The sequence below is a fragment of the Mesocricetus auratus genome, unplaced genomic scaffold (assembly GCF_017639785.1).
Source record: "Mesocricetus auratus isolate SY011 unplaced genomic scaffold, BCM_Maur_2.0 Super-Scaffold_6730, whole genome shotgun sequence".
Taxonomy (NCBI): domain Eukaryota; kingdom Metazoa; phylum Chordata; class Mammalia; order Rodentia; family Cricetidae; genus Mesocricetus; species Mesocricetus auratus.
The window spans coordinates 67,113,960-67,133,033 of NW_024429184.1; the positions used below are offsets into that span (position 1 = coordinate 67,113,960).

The 19,074-nt window shown below is 42.0% G+C and overlaps 1 protein-coding gene across 1 annotated transcript in view; it reads right to left on the reverse strand.

Moving 5' to 3' along the window:
- The window catches only part of Clvs1 (clavesin 1), a 210,777-nt gene that overhangs the window by 182,354 nt on the left and 9,349 nt on the right, over positions 1-19,074 (reverse strand). Inside the window, exon 2 of the mRNA XM_040741467.1 lies at positions 15,487-16,111. Coding sequence (XP_040597401.1) covers positions 15,487-15,941 — 455 coding nt within the window. The 5' untranslated portion in view covers positions 15,942-16,111. The remainder of the gene's footprint in view (positions 1-15,486; positions 16,112-19,074) is intronic.

Consider the following 19,074-nt stretch of genomic DNA (forward strand, 5'->3'; position numbering starts at 1 on the left):
TAGAAAAATCTAAAAATGAAGAGACAAAAAGTAGTCACCACTTGAGAAAAATGATTTTTAGCTCAGGTTTAGATGAAAAGGTAGAAAGGTAGGTCACTTTCTGTAAGGTTAGAAACTATTAAAGAGAGGAAAGGAACAGATGTCAGAAGAGGGCAAAGACAAGGCTGAAGAGACCTTGCAAGAAAAACAGCTCAGGGCTTCAGTTATGCAGGGCTCTACAATTTAGAGCCTGGAATATAGAGGCTGTGGTGGATGTCTCCTGCCCTGCCTGATATTGCTCTGGGCAGACTGTGTTTCTGGGCAGAGAGATGAGGGCTGTAAATTCTTAGCTACAGCTTATTTACTCCATTCCTTGGAATCCCTCATAGGTCTACACCCAAAGCATATATTTCAGCAAGTTTTGTTTCCTGACTTCCCCAGCCACAGAAAATAAGAAGGAAGGAGGCTTTTGAAATAGAACTACTTGTGGCTACTGCTAAAAGGAAAGGGAGGAACTACCGAAAGTATTAGCTAAGTCATAAAGTATGGATGTGTGGGCAACGTAGCAGGGGACAAAGCCCCACGTGTTCCAAGAAACACCATTCTATAAGGTTATTTACAGCCCGCCAGAGCAGCTCACATCCCTCACGATCGGTGCTTTCCATCAAGCGCCGGGCGTGTGTAACAAGGTTTGTTTACTTTACACAGAGCAGAATAAAATAAAATGTTAAATTGGGCCTCAAAGGGCATCCCTCGGTTACTTGGAAATTCAATTTGTCCAGAATACACTTTTCCTTTCCAAAGATACAAGGCAGCCAAAGCATTTCCTAAGAAGGTTCCACAGATCAAACACCAGCTATGGCAATCGACCCGTGGGAGGTGCAGTTAACCCATTTGCATGCAAGCGATGAAATTACATGGCGGATTAGCCCCTCCAAAACACCCTAAGAAGTGTGTTATTTCAGGATTTACACACGCCTGTCAGGGTGAGGGGATGCTGAGTAGAGACAGGAAGCTATTCACTGAGAACAAGTCCAGAAGCTGGCCTTCCATTGTCCTGGGCCCTGTGTGGAAGCTAGCGATGGAGGTCCCTACATCATGAAACTTTTGCTTAAGGGCACAGTGACAGTGGTTATGGATGCAAACAGGGAGCTGAGAGCAAGCAATTGAGTCATGTCCTGCCACAGCCTTATTATTCGGGGAGGCAACTAAACTTGAGCCACACAGCCCACGAGCCTCTCCATCCTGAACTCCGTCCACTCTCTGGGCCTGCACTTGCCCCGTTGTGGTGCCTACAATACTCTCTGTGTCCACTGGGTTTTTCAGAGGGTCACTAGCTTAGGGATCTGCACGAACATCCTAGACTCGTTCCCCTTCCTACTCAAATCCAATCGCTCATAATCCAATCACCTTAGTAATCATGTTACTGGGAAGAGCCTAGAGAGTGCTGGCTCACCCGGATTTCCCGTGCTTCTGGGACCTGCTCTGTAGCCACGGATACCAGGGAGGAGCCACACAGAGCCCGGCCTCCACTAGCTTCCTTGAGATGGTGCACAGTGAAGATGGCTGTGGCACAAAGCTGGCTGCAGATGTAGGACTCAAAGGAAGTTGATGTGTCCTTCGCATACAACCAGATTTCCCCGTCCTGGCCTCAGCCTAGCTCCATGGAACCAATTATAGGTTTTCCCTATTGGCAACCTCTGTTCCTGAGGACCCTTGTATCCGGGGAAGTTTTGTCTGCAGCTGGCCTCCTATCCTTCACCTGCTGGCTCTTGCTTTTCCTTCAAGCTAGATAACCCCTAGGGAAAGATCTCTTTAACCAACAGGGTGAGGTGTTTCTTCTCTGCTTCTATAAGGCCCACACCCTAGTCATGGAAATGAAGGCTAAAGCGGAGAAACTATACCAGCAAAGGTGGGAAGAGCTGAGAGGAGGAGACCGTGTGGAAGGTAGGGGGATTCTTTGACCTCAGCTGGAACACACCCTTTAGATAGGGAAAGTGAGGCCAGATTGTATAAGGCAAAATGAATGGCAGAGAGGCTGAGCCAACTGTGGAATCCATTTCTGAGCAAAGAGTTCACAACGCGTTTTGAGCAATTAGAGATAAAGTGGTCCATTCTCTTACAGCAGACCCCAAACTGAGGAGAGTGTAGGCATTTCGGGCTGGATCAGGTGGGACAGATATTCTAGTACTCGGGAGTCACAGAATACTGAGTGTTACACAGCTCAGATGGAAAGGTATCCTGGAGCTTGAAGCCAAGGACTACCACAGGTTGTAGTAAGTTTAGCAGCTTACAGCCTTGCCTCAGAGAAAGGTTTCCCAGTGTATCAGCACGGCAAAGGCATGACATGGTCTTCCAGCAGGGGATGTTTGCCCAGTGTAGCAGTTTTGCTCAGCAGGAGGTTTCTCCACGAAGTTGCTACAGTTCAGCTCTGCTCCTGGAGAGCGGGGAGCTGAGAGCAGAGTGTGGAGTCTAACAACTCTGCTCTGCCAAGAGGTTTCCCCAGCATAATTGTTACAGCCCTGCTCCCTCTGCTCTACCCAGAGTCGCCTCTGTTCCTCCACAAAAGAAGATCTTCACCCAGAGTAGCAGAGGACAGCTGGGTAGCATGAACAGCCACAAGCTGAACAGACACAGGGTTTATATAGGGCTTTCAGGGTGGGGATTGGTCAGATTTTAATGCTGAGCTCACATTGGCTAGAGCTCCTGCTGGAGGATTGGTTAATTTTCTGCACAGGGTTAGGGTTAGATTTGGCTCTGGTTTTAGGGCCAAAGTGTGTTTCTTTCTCTGGTCCTTTTTAGCTTTTTGACTCTAATTTTAGGGCCAGGGTGCATTTCTTTCACTGACTCTGATTCCAGGGACAAAGTGTTTCTTTGGCACTGGTTTCAGGGTCAGGGTACATTTCTTTGGTTATGGTTGCAGAGCCAAAGTGTGTTTCTTTGGCTCTGCTCAGGTTGTATTTCTTTGACTGGTGCTTTTTCCCTACAGAGAGGGAAGTAGAGATCAAGACCAAAGCTCTAACCAGAACTGTGATTTGTTCCAGACCAAATACTCTATTTAAAATGGAGAAAATAGACTCTAGCAAGTGAAGCAGGTAGGCTGACGGTAAATATTCACATCTCTCTCCTGTCCTCAAACCCAATCCACAAATCTCATCCCCAGAAGTGTAAACGACTACTGGCTTGCCCACCCCCACATCTCCAGTGGATCACACAGATCTTCCTCTCCAACCTTTCTCCCCCCAATTCATCCCTTTATTCCAATCCCCAACCCCAGCAGGGCACTCAGGGCAGGAAGCAGGTAGGGTAATTGGGATCTTCACCTCTCTCTGTCCTCCAAATCCACTTCCTCAGTCTCATTCCCAATTCTGTAGCAAACCTTCTACTGTGGCCTCTCCTCACTCTCTGTTCCCATTCTCAGGTGACTAAACAGAAGCCTGAGGTACACCCTGCTTTCCTCCCTCCCGTGAACCAACCTTCAGCATCTCCCCCAGCCCATCTACAATTTTACTTCTCAGCTCTCAGTATCTAGAAACACATTTTTCCCTGAACTGCCAGTGGTCCCAGAAGAATTTTCTACTGGGCATCACATAGCTACCACACTCTACTAAGAACCATAGAGGGCAACAGAAACCAAGGAACAAAAACATCCACCCCACAAAGACAAGACCAGATATCATCACCTGGAATTACAATTTTCCCAAACTCAGATGTCTACATGCCAGGGTAAAAATGCAATCAATAAAAACCAGGAAAATATGTCCCCACTAGAATCCAGCAACCCCACCACAACAGGCTCTGAGAATGGCAGCATAGCTGAAGTATAAGACAAAGACCTTAAAATAGCCTTTGTGTATATCATAGAGGTCCTTAAAGGGAAATTAATAAACCCCATAAAGAAATATTTGAAACACAAACAAATAGTAGAAAGAAATTTATAAAATAAGTTGAGATCTAAAAGTGGAAATAGAATCAATAAAGGAACATCAAACTCAGGGAAATCTGGAAATAGAAAATTAGAAACTCAAACAGGAACCTTAGAGGCAAGCCTCACCAGCAGAATACAAGATATGGAAGAGAGAATCTCAGGCATTGAACATATGATAGAAGAAATGGATACACGAGTCAAAGAAAATGTTAAATCCAAAACAAACAAACAAACAAAATGAAAAAACCTCCCAGCACAAAACAGCCAGGAAGTCTGGAACACTATTAGGAAAGCAAATCTAGTAATAATAACAATAGAAAGAGAAGAAGTACAGGGCAAAGGAATAGAAAATATTTTGAAGAAAATCATAGAAGAAAATTTTCCAACCTAAAGAAGGAGATTCCTATTAAGGTACAAGAAGCTTAAAGAACATCAAATAAACTGGACCAGAAAAGACTGTCCCCTCTGCAAAAAACCAAAACACTAAACATACAGACAAAAAGAATAGTAAAAGCTTCAAGAGAAATAGTCCAAATAACATATGAAAGCAGACCTAGTAGGATAACACTAGTTACCAGTGGAAACTTAAAGCCATAAGGGCATAGGCAGATGGTCTCAAAACTCTAATAGACCACAGATACTATACCCAACAAAACTTTCAGTCACAATAAATGAAAAAATAATAAGACATTCCATTATAAAACCAAATTTGAGCAACATCTATCTACAAAATGCTACAGAAGGTGCTAGAGGGAAGACTATAATCTAAAGTGAGTAACCACACCCAATAAAACTTAAAGAATAAATCATCTTAGACCAACAAGTCAAAAGAGGAAACACACACCACAACAAAATAACAGGAATCAACAAACACTGCTCATTGATATCTCTCACCACTAATGGTCTCAATTCCCAAATAAAAAGACACAAACTACCAGATTATATACAAAAACAGGATCCATTCTCTTGCTGCATGCAAAAAATACACTTAACATCAAGGCTAGTCATCACTTTAGGGTAAAAAGATGGGAAAAGATTCCAAGGAATGGACGAAAAAAGCACGTTGGCGGATCCATATTAATATTTGGCAAAATAGACTTCAAACCAAGAGTAATCTGAAGAAATAGGAAAGGACACTACATAATCATCAAAGGAAACATCCACCAAGAGGTTATTGCAATTCTCAACATCTGTGCACCCGAGTTTGTAAAAGAAACACTACTACAGCTTAAGTAACATATTGATCCTCATACACTGATAGTGGAAAGCTTCAATACCCAACTCTGGCTACTAGACAGGTCATCCAGACAAAAACTAAATAGAGAAATGCTGGCACTAACTGACATTCTAAACTAAATGGTATTGGTTAGCTATCCAATTTGACTTAAGGCCCACTCCACGAGACAGAACCCACACCTGAGTCTGTTTGGGAGATTAGATAGTCCAGGGATCTAGGGTATAATCAAATACTACTGCTCTACTAGAAGAATGTAGCAATAAAATGTCTCCTAATGACATTCTGCTATACTCATAGATTAGTGCCTTGCTTGCTCAACCATCATCAGAGAAGCTTCTGCCTACAGTAGATGGGAACAAATGCAGAGGCCCATACCCAGACATTATGTAGAGTGTGAGAGGCACTTGGAATACTTAGCCCTAAATAGGATATCTCTATCAAATCCCTACCCTCATGGCTTAGGGAAACCTGTAAAAGAGGAGACAGAAAGAATGTAAGAGCCAGAGGGGATGGAGGATACCAAAGAAGCAAGGCCTTCTAAATCTACAGGATGGATGGCCACACAAATTCACAGAGACTAAAGCAACATGCACAGGGCCTCCACAGTCGTGCAACATATGAGATCCTAGAGCTGAAAGGAGACGTACACACCTGACCCATCCCTAACCCAGAAGAAATTACCAACTGATAACCACTTGCAAATGAAATTTAGTTTTCTCCTAGAGGCTGTCTCTGGGGAAACAAACTACTCTTAAGGGTAGACTGCATGCCCAGCAGTAGATGGCCAGAAAATACGACATCTTTAGAGGTTCCTTGTCTCATAGTGCTGTGTCATGTCTTTTCCCCTTAATTTTATATCATTTTTATTTCATTTGCACTTTTTTATCTTTTCACCTTCCAGGTCTTTTGGGTACAGTACACACTATGGCTTCCAGTTTGGTGTTTTTATGGGATTCCTGCGTGTGAAAATGTGTGGGTCTCTGCACTTACATGTCTCTTGTGCCTTTTCTTGGGCTCTTTCTCTTCTCTTTGTTTGTTTTGTCCTATTCTGAAGTGGTTGGTTTTTGTGCTACCTTATTATATTATTTTTATTAGTATCCCTTAGAAGCCTGTTTATTTTATAATGACAGACAGGAAGGGGGTTGTGGATCCAAATGGGAGGGAATGGAGAGGAACTAGGAGGAGTAGGGGGAAGAGAAACCATAATTAGGATATATTGTATAGAAAAAAATCAATTTCCAATAAAAGAAAAAATGAAAGCTAAAATGGAGGCGAGAGCATGAGGATTGGCTAAAAGAACAGGACACAGGGGCTTACATGCCCAGGGCATTTACTGATGTTCATGCACTCCACCCAGAATGACACTGGTTGTTATTTGAAGAAGAAGCATATTTTAAATTATGGTTTAATGCACACAGCATGGAATACTAGTGATCAGGAAGAAACAGAGGCAAAAAAATTGATAAGAAGTAGCAAGAGAATGGGCAAAGGAAGCAGAACACATCAGGTTAAAACCCTCACAGCAAAATTTAGCCTCTCTTTATTTTCTTTTCTAATGTTACATTTTGCAGGATAGCAGCAATAACTTCTGCTACTTTATAGTACACTCACAATAAATGGCTTCTGAGCTTGATTTACAGCCTCAGCTAAGCACGGCCACTTCATCATCTCCAGCAGCTGCTTAAGGTTCCATATATCACCGTTCAGGAGGGTTATCTGAGAACCGTATTTAAAGGGCAAGAGGGCTGCTGCCTGGGTATTGATGATACTCAGTGCTTTGGGAAGGGGTGGTAAGGCTGGCCATGTACCAGAGGGTTTCTTCAGCTCTACACTGTCTTTCTCATAAAGTGGTCAGAAAATTCTGTCTAGGGTTCTTGAAAAATTGGAGAGCTTCAATACAGGAATAGTGAACAGTGCATGCATTCAAGTACCTGCTACACCTAGTGGAAAATGCCCAAGAATGTAGAACACTGTGGTGAACAATGCTCTTCTGTGTGTTCTTTTAGTGATACTGGCCTCCTAAAGAGCTAACACAGGAATCAGCAAGATGGCTTAGTGGTAAAGGTTTTTGTTGCCAAGCTTGATCCCCAGAACACACGGTAGAAGTAGAAAACCGATTCCGACGAATTGTTCTATGATTTACCACACATACACACACACACAAACATACACACACACACATACACACATGCATGCGCGCTGTAGTATACACATTTACATATACACACAAATATGAATAAAAAATTAAAGATATTAAAGCTCTTGTGCTGTTTAGATTTTTCCCTGTTTGACACAAGTTAAGATCATCTGGGAAATTGACAAAAAGGCCCCCAATCAAATTGGCCTTTAGGCAAGCCTGTGGAACATTTTCTTGACTAATGATGCATGTGGGAGTTCCCAGCCCATTGTGAGCAGTGCCGTCCCTGGGTAGGAAGTCCTGGTGTATATAGTAAAGCAGGCTGAGCAAGCCATAGAGAGCAAGCAGCAAGCAATGTTTCTCCAGGGCTTCTGCTTCCATTCTTTCTCCCAGGTTCTTTCCACTGCTTCCTTTCATGTAGGACTGTGATTAGGAAGCATAAACCAAACAAACCCTCCCCAAGCTGCTTTTAATCTTGGTGTTTTATCACCAATACTATCAGAAAGCAAAGGAAAACAGGATTGACTTAAAGTATTGTTCAGATGGCAGCATCACTCCAAATGGAGGAATTGACACCAAGCTCACTACAGGAGGCCATAACCTGAACCTGCCTGAAAAGGAAGACATTATTATTTTGGCCTTGAATTTCTGCCCACACCCAAGAGTGTTTTATTTACAAGATGGGAATTTGTGACAAAGAAAGACACTCTGTCACTCAAACTTTGTTCACTGAATCCTTATAAGTCCTCAAGTTCAAACCCATGTGCCTTTGAAATAGTGATTGCCATGTGACACATGTATCTACCTGGGAGGCAGCCATCTGCTTAGGCAGATATGCAGCACTGTAATATCTCCAAACTCAGACCTGTGGCTCTCCCATCCATTATCTTACACAAGATACAGCTTCTACCAAGCAAGGAGATGTTGGCAGTCAGCAGAATTCAGGGAAGCACTTGACCTCTAGTTGTAATGAAAGTGATGGGCTGTGTCTGACAAGCAACTGTATAGGCAGGGACTTAAAAGAGACAATGGATAGTTTGGTCATCTCACAATACAAGCTACATTAAAAAAGCTTCAGTGAGGCCATACTATAATCCCTTCTAATTTCATCCCTTCACTAATCAGTAACTATATAAAAGATTTTATTGCCTTTTACAAAATTTTCACTTGAATGGGAAATTTTGTTTTGGGTGCTTGAGGCTCTGGGTTATGTCAAAGTAAGAGAACTGTAACCATGAAAGAAAAATCAAAAGGCCTCACTGTGAGGGAAACCTTCCTGTTGTATCTTATCTCATCCTGACGGCTCTATTAGCACATGCTGTGCTACCAAATGAAGACACTGAACACAAAGTCCATGGCTTTTTGAGGCTACAGGCTGGCAAGCCACAGTGTTGAGATCCTGATGCTAACTGAGAATCTACAGAGGAACGTTTAATACTTTATAAAAAGGAATGGATAGGTAAACATGGCCCCTATTGTTGGTTCAGATTGGGGTCATTCTTACTAATAAATTTCAGGCAATATCAAATTTCCTTTGCTAGATAGTGAATTTTTGAAAATAAAAGTTGTTTTGTTTGTTGTTGTCATCGTTGACTTTGTGAAGTAATAACTGACAGAGATTGGATATGATGGCTAGATTTGGTGGTCAACTTGACATACCTTAGTAGAGGGGCTATAAACTGATGCATTGTGCATATCAGAATGACCTGTGGCCATGTCTGTAAACATTTTTCTTAATTACTAATTGGTGTAGAAGGCCCAGTTCACTGTGGATGATGTCATCCTTAGGGCTGTGTGGCTGAGCTGTATAAGAAAAATAGCTGAGCAAGCCATGAAGAGCAAGGCAATAAGCAATGTTCTTCATGGTTTCTGTTTCTACTGTTATTCCACCTTGAGTTCCTACCTTTTCCTTCTTCAGTGATGAACTATAACCAGAAATGTAAAGAAACCCATTCCTCCCATGTTCATGATCGATGTCACAGCAAGAGAAAATTGAACTAGCATATTGCATAAGGATTAGAATAGAACATGACGGAGGATTTCAATTATGGACTACAAGGTCTTCTATGTCTTTTGAGACAGAAGTAACTGGCAATACTTCCTCACAAACTCCTGAATATCTGACTTAGCCCCAAAATGGGCAGATAGGTTCCAGTGATGAGCTGTGTGGTGTGGTATTGTACCTAAGGAATTGGGAATCAGGTTCTTACCAGTGTTAGCACTTCCCAACTCTGTGACCTCAGATGGGTGATCTAACCTCTTTGAGCCTTAATTTCATCATCTGCTAAATGGATATTATCAATGTTTGCCTAAGAGCATTTCTTCTTGGCATATATTAAGTGCTTAATAAACATGCAGTGTTGCTTAATTTTGTGTTTTGATCACACTCACTCTCTAGCTATTTTCAAACTCCTGAGAGTTGGAAGACTGATCCATGCCATAGGGATTCAGTGGTATTACTGTGTAAAGAACAGTGAGCTAAACATTTTGCAGGCTCTCCCTTTGAATAGCCTTAGGGATTTGAAGAAGAGGGTTCAAGTGAAATATCTAGCAGCTTTCCTGGTCCCATCTCCTTTTTTCCTTTTTCACAAGTGTTCAGCATGGATAAGTGAGAATTTGGTTCCTTTTTTATGTCACTCAAGACAATCAAACTGAGCAAGGCACAGAACCCATCCCATATGTAAAGGCTCTTGAATGTTCCTGTAATAGTTAAAGGAGAACTTAAACCACCTAGCTTATTTATAGTTTTAAGAGGTACAACCAACATGTGGTCTCAGGATTCCAATCAAAAGAAAGAATCGACTTAAAATTCATTCCCTAAAATCACTTCGGCTACCTTGCACCCTCTGAACTTAGAGGTTTTTCTACATCAGCTCTGGAGAGTCATTGCAGATCAGCAATGACAGGTGAGGTTTGAGGGAGCAACTGTCTCTAGAAAATTCATCAGATAAATTACTGCAGTGTCAGGGGACAAGGGACAATGGAAAACCTTTAAAGAACCATACTAAGTTGGAAGGCAACATCTCTTAGCACAGACAGATCCAAGTGGCTTTCTACAGTACATGGAAATATGGTGTCCTCACCTTGAGATGTCTGAAGTCAAGGTCATACTCTTTTAACTTTCATCTTCCTATCATGCCGTGCCTAGAGGGGATGCCTGAGAGATACAGTTCTGGAATGTGAACTAGGGCAGGAACACAGGGACCTTCAGGAAGCACGGAAGACCAGACTACTGAAGTTATGCTGGTTGTTATAGAATGCATGAGGAATGTATTCTTACTTATCACATTAAAGAATACCAAGTCTAAGGGGTGGGCAAATGTTCAGTCAGTAAAGTGCATGCTATTTGAGCATAAGAGCCTGAATTCAGACACCCAAAACTCAGATAAAAGCCAAGCAGAATAACAAATTCATAATCCCAGCACTGGAGAGTAAGAGATAGGCAGATCCTTGAAGCTTATTGGAAAGCCAACCTAATTGAATGAATAAGCTACAGGCTGCATGAGAGACCCCAGTGCTGACCACACCACACACACACACATACACACACACACACACAGAGAGAGAGAGAGAGAGAGAGAGAGAGAGAGAGAGAGAGAGAGAGCTTTGCAGAAGCTCCAGTGGTATTTTGAGACATCTAACAATGCCAAGGCTGAGCAAGTAACTCCAGGTGTCTTTGGAATTAACTTGACATGGAAGCTGTGAGCCTCAGCTTTCCCATGGGTGAATCAAGTTGTTCCCTGAAAATGACAGCACCCATCTCCTCCCAAACTTCTTTCTGTGCCATCTGCAAGTTAGTGATGCTGTGTCTTCCCAACAGGTTTTAGCAATAAGTGAGAAAACACCCATGCAAATGCTGGGGAAATATAAGGTACTTACTATTGTATCTGTGTGTGTTCTAGTATGGATTGGACCTGAAATAACAGGACCCAACTCAAAGAAAACTTTTTCCCTAAGATATCTGTCTTGCCAGGGCAAAGCCATGCTGACTCAAACAAGGACAAAAAGTGCTTGTACGGCCTTTTGAAAGGTTGATTTTTTAAATTATACATTTTCATCTTAAGTGTCAGTTTCTAAAACATTTCATTAGAGTATGATTGATTTGAGTAGATTACTGAGGTTTTCGGTACCTCCTTAAATGTTTGCTCTACTTTCTCAGCTTTGTTCCAGCTCTGTGTCCCAAGCCATGCCTCGAGGTTGCTAATCTTCAGTCTAGACCTTTTCTCTTATCCCATGTTGCAAGTGGGAAGCAGCCTGTTGGATATCTGTCCTTCTTGTTGTCCCCATTTTGGAGGCATTAATCAAGCTACTTACCAGCCTCCTTCATGACTTATCCACATTTAACTGTTCCTTATGGCACCTCATTTGCCCTGAAGAAACAATGTTTTAAGCTACTTTTCAACCTTCTTGCTGATTTCTGAGCCTTCAGCTGTGAGAGACAATACTGATAAAAGAATATTCCACACATCTCCACAAATTCTGACTTGTTGCAGTCCTGTGTGCTATAGGACTGACTTGTGCTACCTGGAGTCCCCTAATTGTTTTCTTATGACCTACGAATATTGCCAACAATAAGAAGAGGCCTTGAAACTAGGTGTCTTTCTCAGAGCCTTCTGGCCCAAACTGACTTTAGAGTATATATACACAGTAATGATTTTTACAGTTTTCAAGGGTGGAAAAAACTGATAATTTAATCAATGATTTCTGTTTTTGAAAGTATCTTTCAATGCGGTATTCCAGTGATTTACCTGTTTTGACTTATTTATTATTAAGAAACAGTTTATTTATTAAGAACATCATCCTGCATAATCCTGTGGTCACTGCCTCTGCTTTCCAGGTGAGAGAATGGGTGCTAGTATTTCAACTATGTGCAAAGGGGCGGGACTAATCAGGAGGCAGATGGAATTTAAGGTGTTCACCTGGCTTCAGGGTTTGTCACGTAATCTCTTCTGCCTGTTGGGCACTCCCAGGATTGGGTTGGTCTTTGCAGCTTGATGTTTTACCCAGTTTCCACATGAGAAACTGAGGCTTTAAGAAGTGAAATGATGGGACCCAAGTTTAACATTTGCTTTTGAGTGAGTGAAACGCAGAGATAGAGTTGAGTGTGCCTCTCTGCTTGTCTTTCCCTCTGCAGTACCAGGGTTCTGACAGCAAAGGTTCAGATCCTAATTTGCAGCTCAGAAAAAAATCAATAGACTTTCCTTAGGGATCCTAAGGGGTCAAAGTGGGAATTCTTTGCCGGGTATGAGATTAGGTGAAAGAGATCAAAGAATCATTGAGTAAAGGTATCTCCTTGTGTCCCCCCTGCACATCAAGCTGGTACCCTGGAATAACAATTCTGCTAGCTCTAGAAGAGCTGGCCATGTTCACCTTATGAAGAGCACGTGGAAGTTATGTATTGAACTCATGCAGCCCAGCCTGGCAGCCTCAGAAAACACAGAATCCAGACAGATTTCTGTTGTTAGAGCCTTCACTTCTGGGCAAGACCAGCTTGAATTCTGGTAGCTCAATTGGGGTCATGCCTATGCTGTGACCTGCTCCCAGCCCATCATATTTATACATGTATCAGGTCAAGATGGATGATATTTACATCATTTAAATAAATATTAATATCACCTGAATCTCAGTAAACCTTTCACAAGAGACATTCAGGTCACTATCTGATCATCTAAGCCCCCAGAGAGAAGCAATCACTTTGCAAAGCTGTGAGAATGTCCCTGGCCTTTTAGACCTCATCTGGGCAGGATCTGTGTGACAGTATCTGGGGAAAGCTAGCAGGAGCTTTAGACAAGTGGGGGGTAAGTAGCATGTATAATCCCACTCCAGTTTTGAAATATTGTCCTCCTGGATCCGGTTCTAAATTATTTGCCATCTGTCTCCCATTGCTTTTGAAGTCAGATTTTTTTAGACATTAGTGATAATATCAGAACTCAGAACTATTGAATGCTTATTGTATTCCAAACAATGAACTTCAGCATGACATTGCTCTGTCCCACCCTACATAAAGACACCACTCTTTCTTTTCCTTCCTGGAGAGCAACCAGTCTCAGAGGAGCTGCTTGTCTAAGGTCACATAACCACCAAATGAAATGGTCGCATCCACATTCAAACTGGTTTGTTCACATCTAATTTCATGTCAAGTAGATAGACTCAACAATATCATTTTGTAAAAAGAAAAGTGATTTGGATAAAATTGTATAGTTAGAAGAAAATTAGGGTGTGCAACTATGAGAAAGGGAAGAGAGAGATTTTTTTAAAAGTTGAGCGAATGGGGAGTCTATAAAGTGGTTTTGAGAGTCCCTTCTCATCCATCGGATGAGGCTGAATGGGCATCTCATTCATGAGTCATTAGAGCTAGAAGCTTATTTTACACACGAGGAAATCAAGGAACAGAGAAGGAAGTAACTTGTCCAAGGTTATAATAATCATAAACATTTTCGTTATTTCCTCAGAGATTTGTTACCTCTTATTTCTTCACAAGATATCTGGGGACATCTACAGACCAAATCTTAAATGAAATAAAACATTTTACTGTGGTTCATTTAAGACAGTTCAGTGGTGCTCAGCACACAGTCTGTCCTAGCAAACAGAAGTCCCAGAAAACTGACAATTTAGCGCAGTGACATCAGCATGATTATTCCCAGAATCATCAAAACCTTCTGGTTTCCAAATACAAAATGTGAATGTGCCATTCTTGGGAGTAGGACTGCTCCCTTCAGTTTAGATGTTGTGTCTATGGTTCATGTGCCTCATGAGGAATTTTTGAGGAGTGGATGGGGGCTAGCTGTTTATATGTTGCACCATTTGTGGACCATGAACTGTGTGTGAGATGAAGACCACATGTTCTCACCATCATCCTAAGTGCCTCAACATGTTTGTTGATTGAATGATGCAGATGAATGAATGTAAAAATCCAGTCGTGTTTCTCATCAATGGAGCAATGTAAAGCATGAACTGCAACAGGAACTTGACAAACATGGTACCAATTCCCCTCTACTATCATTGTTCAAGGTGCAGAACTGACTAAAGTCTACGATGATTGTCTTGGAACATGTGTGTACTTTTCCGGAGTCAGGCAGAAATAGCATTGGAAAGGTTTTTGATATATTTTTCAGCTAAGCCTGTGTTTTCCCATTGACATAAACTTTCCAGCCATGACATTGTTGTGAAGGCTCCACCCACAATTGAGGCTTTGAAGATCCGTTCCTTTACTTTTCCCCCATTTGACACTGACTGTTTATTGTGCTGCCTGGCTAAGAGATGAACATGTAAACAGCACCATCCTCCCTGGTCTCATAAATTCACAGTGACATTACTTAGCTGGGCTAAGACTCCTGGTTCTCAAGTCACATGACCAGGACTCAACTTCCATTCTGGTTTCATTATTGTGTGACATTGAATCCAGGTCCTTAACTTCCCAAATGTGTGTGCCATCAAATGCGAAGTACAGAAAATGACAATAACATGTATCATTACAATGAGATCATACAAATACCTAGTAGCAAATGTGGTAAGCACCAAAAAGATTATCTACTGAGCATCTTACATTTCTACTGTAATTGTTTTTCATATAATAATATGAACCTAAACTACTTAGACAATAGCAATAAAGGCAGTGAAGTGAAGATACTGGGACTGTTTTATGAAAAAAATGGTGGTGGGTTAGAATTTGGGAAGAAATCAGATACCAGGAGGAAAGCAAAGATGATTTCATATTTTTGTATGAGAGACTTGTTGAGGGATGAGCATGTATACAGAGGAGAATGGTATACTCTGTCTGTGGGTGGCTCTAAAAGGAAGTCCATTTGGGTGGAAAATCTGTCACCCAGAGAGGAGGATTTTAAAGTCACAGAGAACATCCACAAAATTATCTCATGTGTGGAAACCAATCCAGTGAATACTTGCACTGTTGTCACTAAATGTAATAACACTAAAGAGAATCTATGGATCTTCTAGAATGTCAGATGCTTTGGATTTATTAAAATAAATGCCTCAGTTTGATAAATGGGACACTTACTTCTAAAGCACAGGACAACTCAGGCTATGATTGTCTTGTGGACTTGCCTTGGGGTGGCATCACACCTGGGTCTTAAACCCGCCTTTGATGGCATGTGGAATGAATTGTGACCTATGAAGCCATACAACGCCCGCATGCAGTGATGCTAGGTCAACACAAAGTCAAGTAAAGACGCTATCTACATTTACCTACTCTGATCCCAATTGGCAGCAAATAGAAGGAGAATCTTCCTGCCATAGTGGTCACGGTTTTCCAGCACTCCAGGGAACCCGTCAATCAAAGCCCTCTTAATGCCAGGATCGTCTGCCTTGAAGTTTTTGAACATGTCCAGGTTTAGCTGGCGGTACTGAAAGTACTGGGCCAGGAGTCTGAAGGCATCGGCTTGGTGAAACTTCCTGGCTCGAAGAAAACGCAGGATGAAGGCATCATCTGTACGTAAAAACCCAATGTCTGGCCTGGTGATGATCATGTCTCTGACCTGTTGAATGTCCTGATGTAAAACATCCGGGTTTTCATTCAGTTCCAGGCGGGCTTTCTCTATCGTGTCTGGACTCAGCCCAGCCTGCAAATGTGTCATCTTGGCCAAATCTCCTTCCCGACTGCTTAAGCGCTGAGGTTTGGGAAGAACAGAAACTGGTCCCATTCACGTGAGAGCGTGCTGCATCCGTGGCCCATTCGATGCTTCTCCTACAAGACTGCCCCCAAAACAGACAAGCCCGGAGTCTTCTTTCCGTCCTCGGAGAACAGCCGGACATCCAGGCTCTATGTGGTGATGGCCATCCAAAAGAGAAGGAAAACCGAGGCCATTGCGTACTGAAAAACAAATGCACACAAGAGAAACGAGAGAGATGATGCAGAGAAAATAGGCACAAATGAATTGTTGCCTAGATAGAAAACTGCATATTTGAATGAGTCTGATGAGTGCATATCCTGTAACTAAGCTACATATAATCCGTTAGATAGGACATTAGGCCTTATTATCAACAACTTAAATATTTAATATTCAAATATTTGAAATACATTCACAAAATTTTTAGTGAGGGACTCCTTAAGATAATGCTTTGTGATCAATTTAGCAATAGGGTACTGTTTTATTATTGAAAATTTTTGTTGTTGTGGTTGTTGCTTTATGGGACTGTTCACAGCCTTGATATGACAGACATGGCTACTGTACAACTGGTTGTTTCACATTAGCCTCATTTCTTAGAAGTATCTCAGAGAAATCTGCCTCTCATAGCTTTTAAGGGCCGCCATTCACAGTGTCACAATACTCAGAGAATACTAAATGTCACCGTAACTTGACCCCAAGGTGCCTAATTAATGGTAAGAGTATTGCCACAACGGGATACATTGTGGCAGCCAGGTACAGGCATGCAAGTTTGACCTTCAACAAGGGCATCCTGAGAGAGGTTTACAGGCTCATGTAGGATTTGTTATTCTGACTTCTTCCACTCCCACAAAGAAACCACAGATGTGCGATGCTCTCAGTCTGCCCTCTGTCTCATCCATCTGGGCTCTGAAACCTGCCCATTTTCTGTAACTTATCTATTGTACTGAGATACTGTTTTTCATAGGATTGTCTTCTTTCTACTCCATATAAATGGTAAACAAAGAAAAGAAAGAAAATCAGCTGTATTATTTGCATCTACTTTTTGTTTTGTGTATTAATGCTTAACCTCTCACAGGTATCTGTTGGAGTTATCTTTCAAGTTTTCAAAAACAAAAGACAGGTGTGTATATGTTTAAAACCATGCTTTGTATTGACCTAGGAGAGCTGACTCTGCCCCTTACCTGAGGGTGACGATCCCAGTGGGCTAGACTGACCAGCTCAGCTACCACCCAGACTCACGTCCTGAGCCTTGGGTTGGCCCACCCTAACATCTGTGACCTGCTGGAGTATGTGAAGGGATCAGTCCTGAAGAGTGATAACCACAAGATCCCCATGACTCAGGGCACAGGATAGTTGAGAGGAGTTTCAATGAAGAACCAGCAATGATGTTGTGCAGAGGCCTTGAACCAGACCAATGACTCATTGCAATGAACTTTTGCAGGAGAAGATGATTGGACAAAAGTGTACAATATGTGGCACATGGCAACTCCCATTGCCAGTAGACAAATGGAGAGGTGTTGGAGAGGCAGGAAAGACGGAGGAGAGAGGTATTTTTTGTTTGGTTTGCTTTTAATTAATTAGGGGGAGTTCTTTTGGAGGTTCTTATGGGGGTATACTGCAGGAATGAGAGGGTGGATACAGAGGGACTGGGAGGTGAGAAGAACTGGATGGCATGATGCGAAATTCCCAAAGAATCAGTAAGGGATTGTGAATATATATATATATATATATGTGTGTGTGTGTGTGTGTGTGTGTGTGTGTGTGTGTGTGTATACATACACATGCATGTTTCACATGTTTTGCAGGTGCACAATATTTATTGCAAGAGGCAAAATATTCACTTCCCATCTAATCATTATTGATAGTGCTTCATTATACAAGATCATTCAAAAGACAAAATGCATGTCCTGCTTAGATGTCTACACATGTCTGCTTCATGGTGGGGGAGATAAAGAGCACTTTGAGTAACTGATATTCATCATTAATATAGTAATATAAAAACCGCATATTTAAATGCATTTTCTCTGTAAAATAACATGTGTGAATAAGAAACAGCTTTATTTTCATTAATCTTAAAGACCCACAATAGTGAACTTTTCTAGATTGACGGAAACTTCAAATTCTAGCTAGTTTGGTATTCACCCAATGTTAAAATTCCTTCTATAGCCTAACCACAAGCCTTCAAAAGGCTGCCTCGTTTTGGATTTCCTTCTTCCACTTCATCTGTACACTTGCCACACCCCTAGACACACTGCTGAACATGTTCTCACAAGCCAACTAAAGATGGAGGTATAATTGTTATCTAAATGTAGACACGAATGACAGACACTGTGTTGGCTACTTTACGTCAACTTGACACTAGCTCAAGTCATCTGACAGGAGGGAACCTCAATTGATGAATTCCTTCCATAAGACTGAGCTATAGGTAAGCCTGTACAGAATTTTCTTAATTAGTCATTGATATAGGTGGACCCAGCCCATGCTGGGAGTACCCTCCTGGGCTGGTGGTCATGAGCGTTATAAGAAAGCATGAGGAGCAAGTCAGTAAACAGCACCCTTCCACGGTCTCTGCATTAGCTCCAGCCTCCAGGTTCCTGCTTTCCTTGAGTTCCTGCCTTGGCTTCCCTCAATGGACTGTGAGTCAGGATATGTGAGCCAAATAAGCCCTATCCTCCCCAAGTTGCTTTGGGTCATGGTGTTTCAACACAGCAATAGTAACCTTAGCTAAGACAGACACTAATGATGATGATGATGGAACAAACAGATACTGGAAGAGTACCAAGAAATACAGACAGATGGTCACCTAGTATTGAATGGCATTCAATATTACTGCATCCAAGAGACAATTTCCAGTTTCTAGTTTAGGTGACATCTATCTGTATTTGACACCGACTGTTTCTTTCTTAGAGCACCTTCTCCTTCCCTCATTCAGTTCTCTGGCTACCCTTCCCCCAAGCTCATTATTTTCCCTCTGTGCCAGCCAATGCCAGAACGTTCAGGATCCTGCACCATTATCTGTCTGCCTGCATGCAAATAGCTTCAGTCTCTAGCTTCCTCCTGATCTCCAGGCTCCTCATTCAGTTGCCCACTGAGAATCTCTCTGCAGATGTCCTACAGATTCTATAAACACATAATATTCAAAATTGAACTAACAGTTCCCACTCTG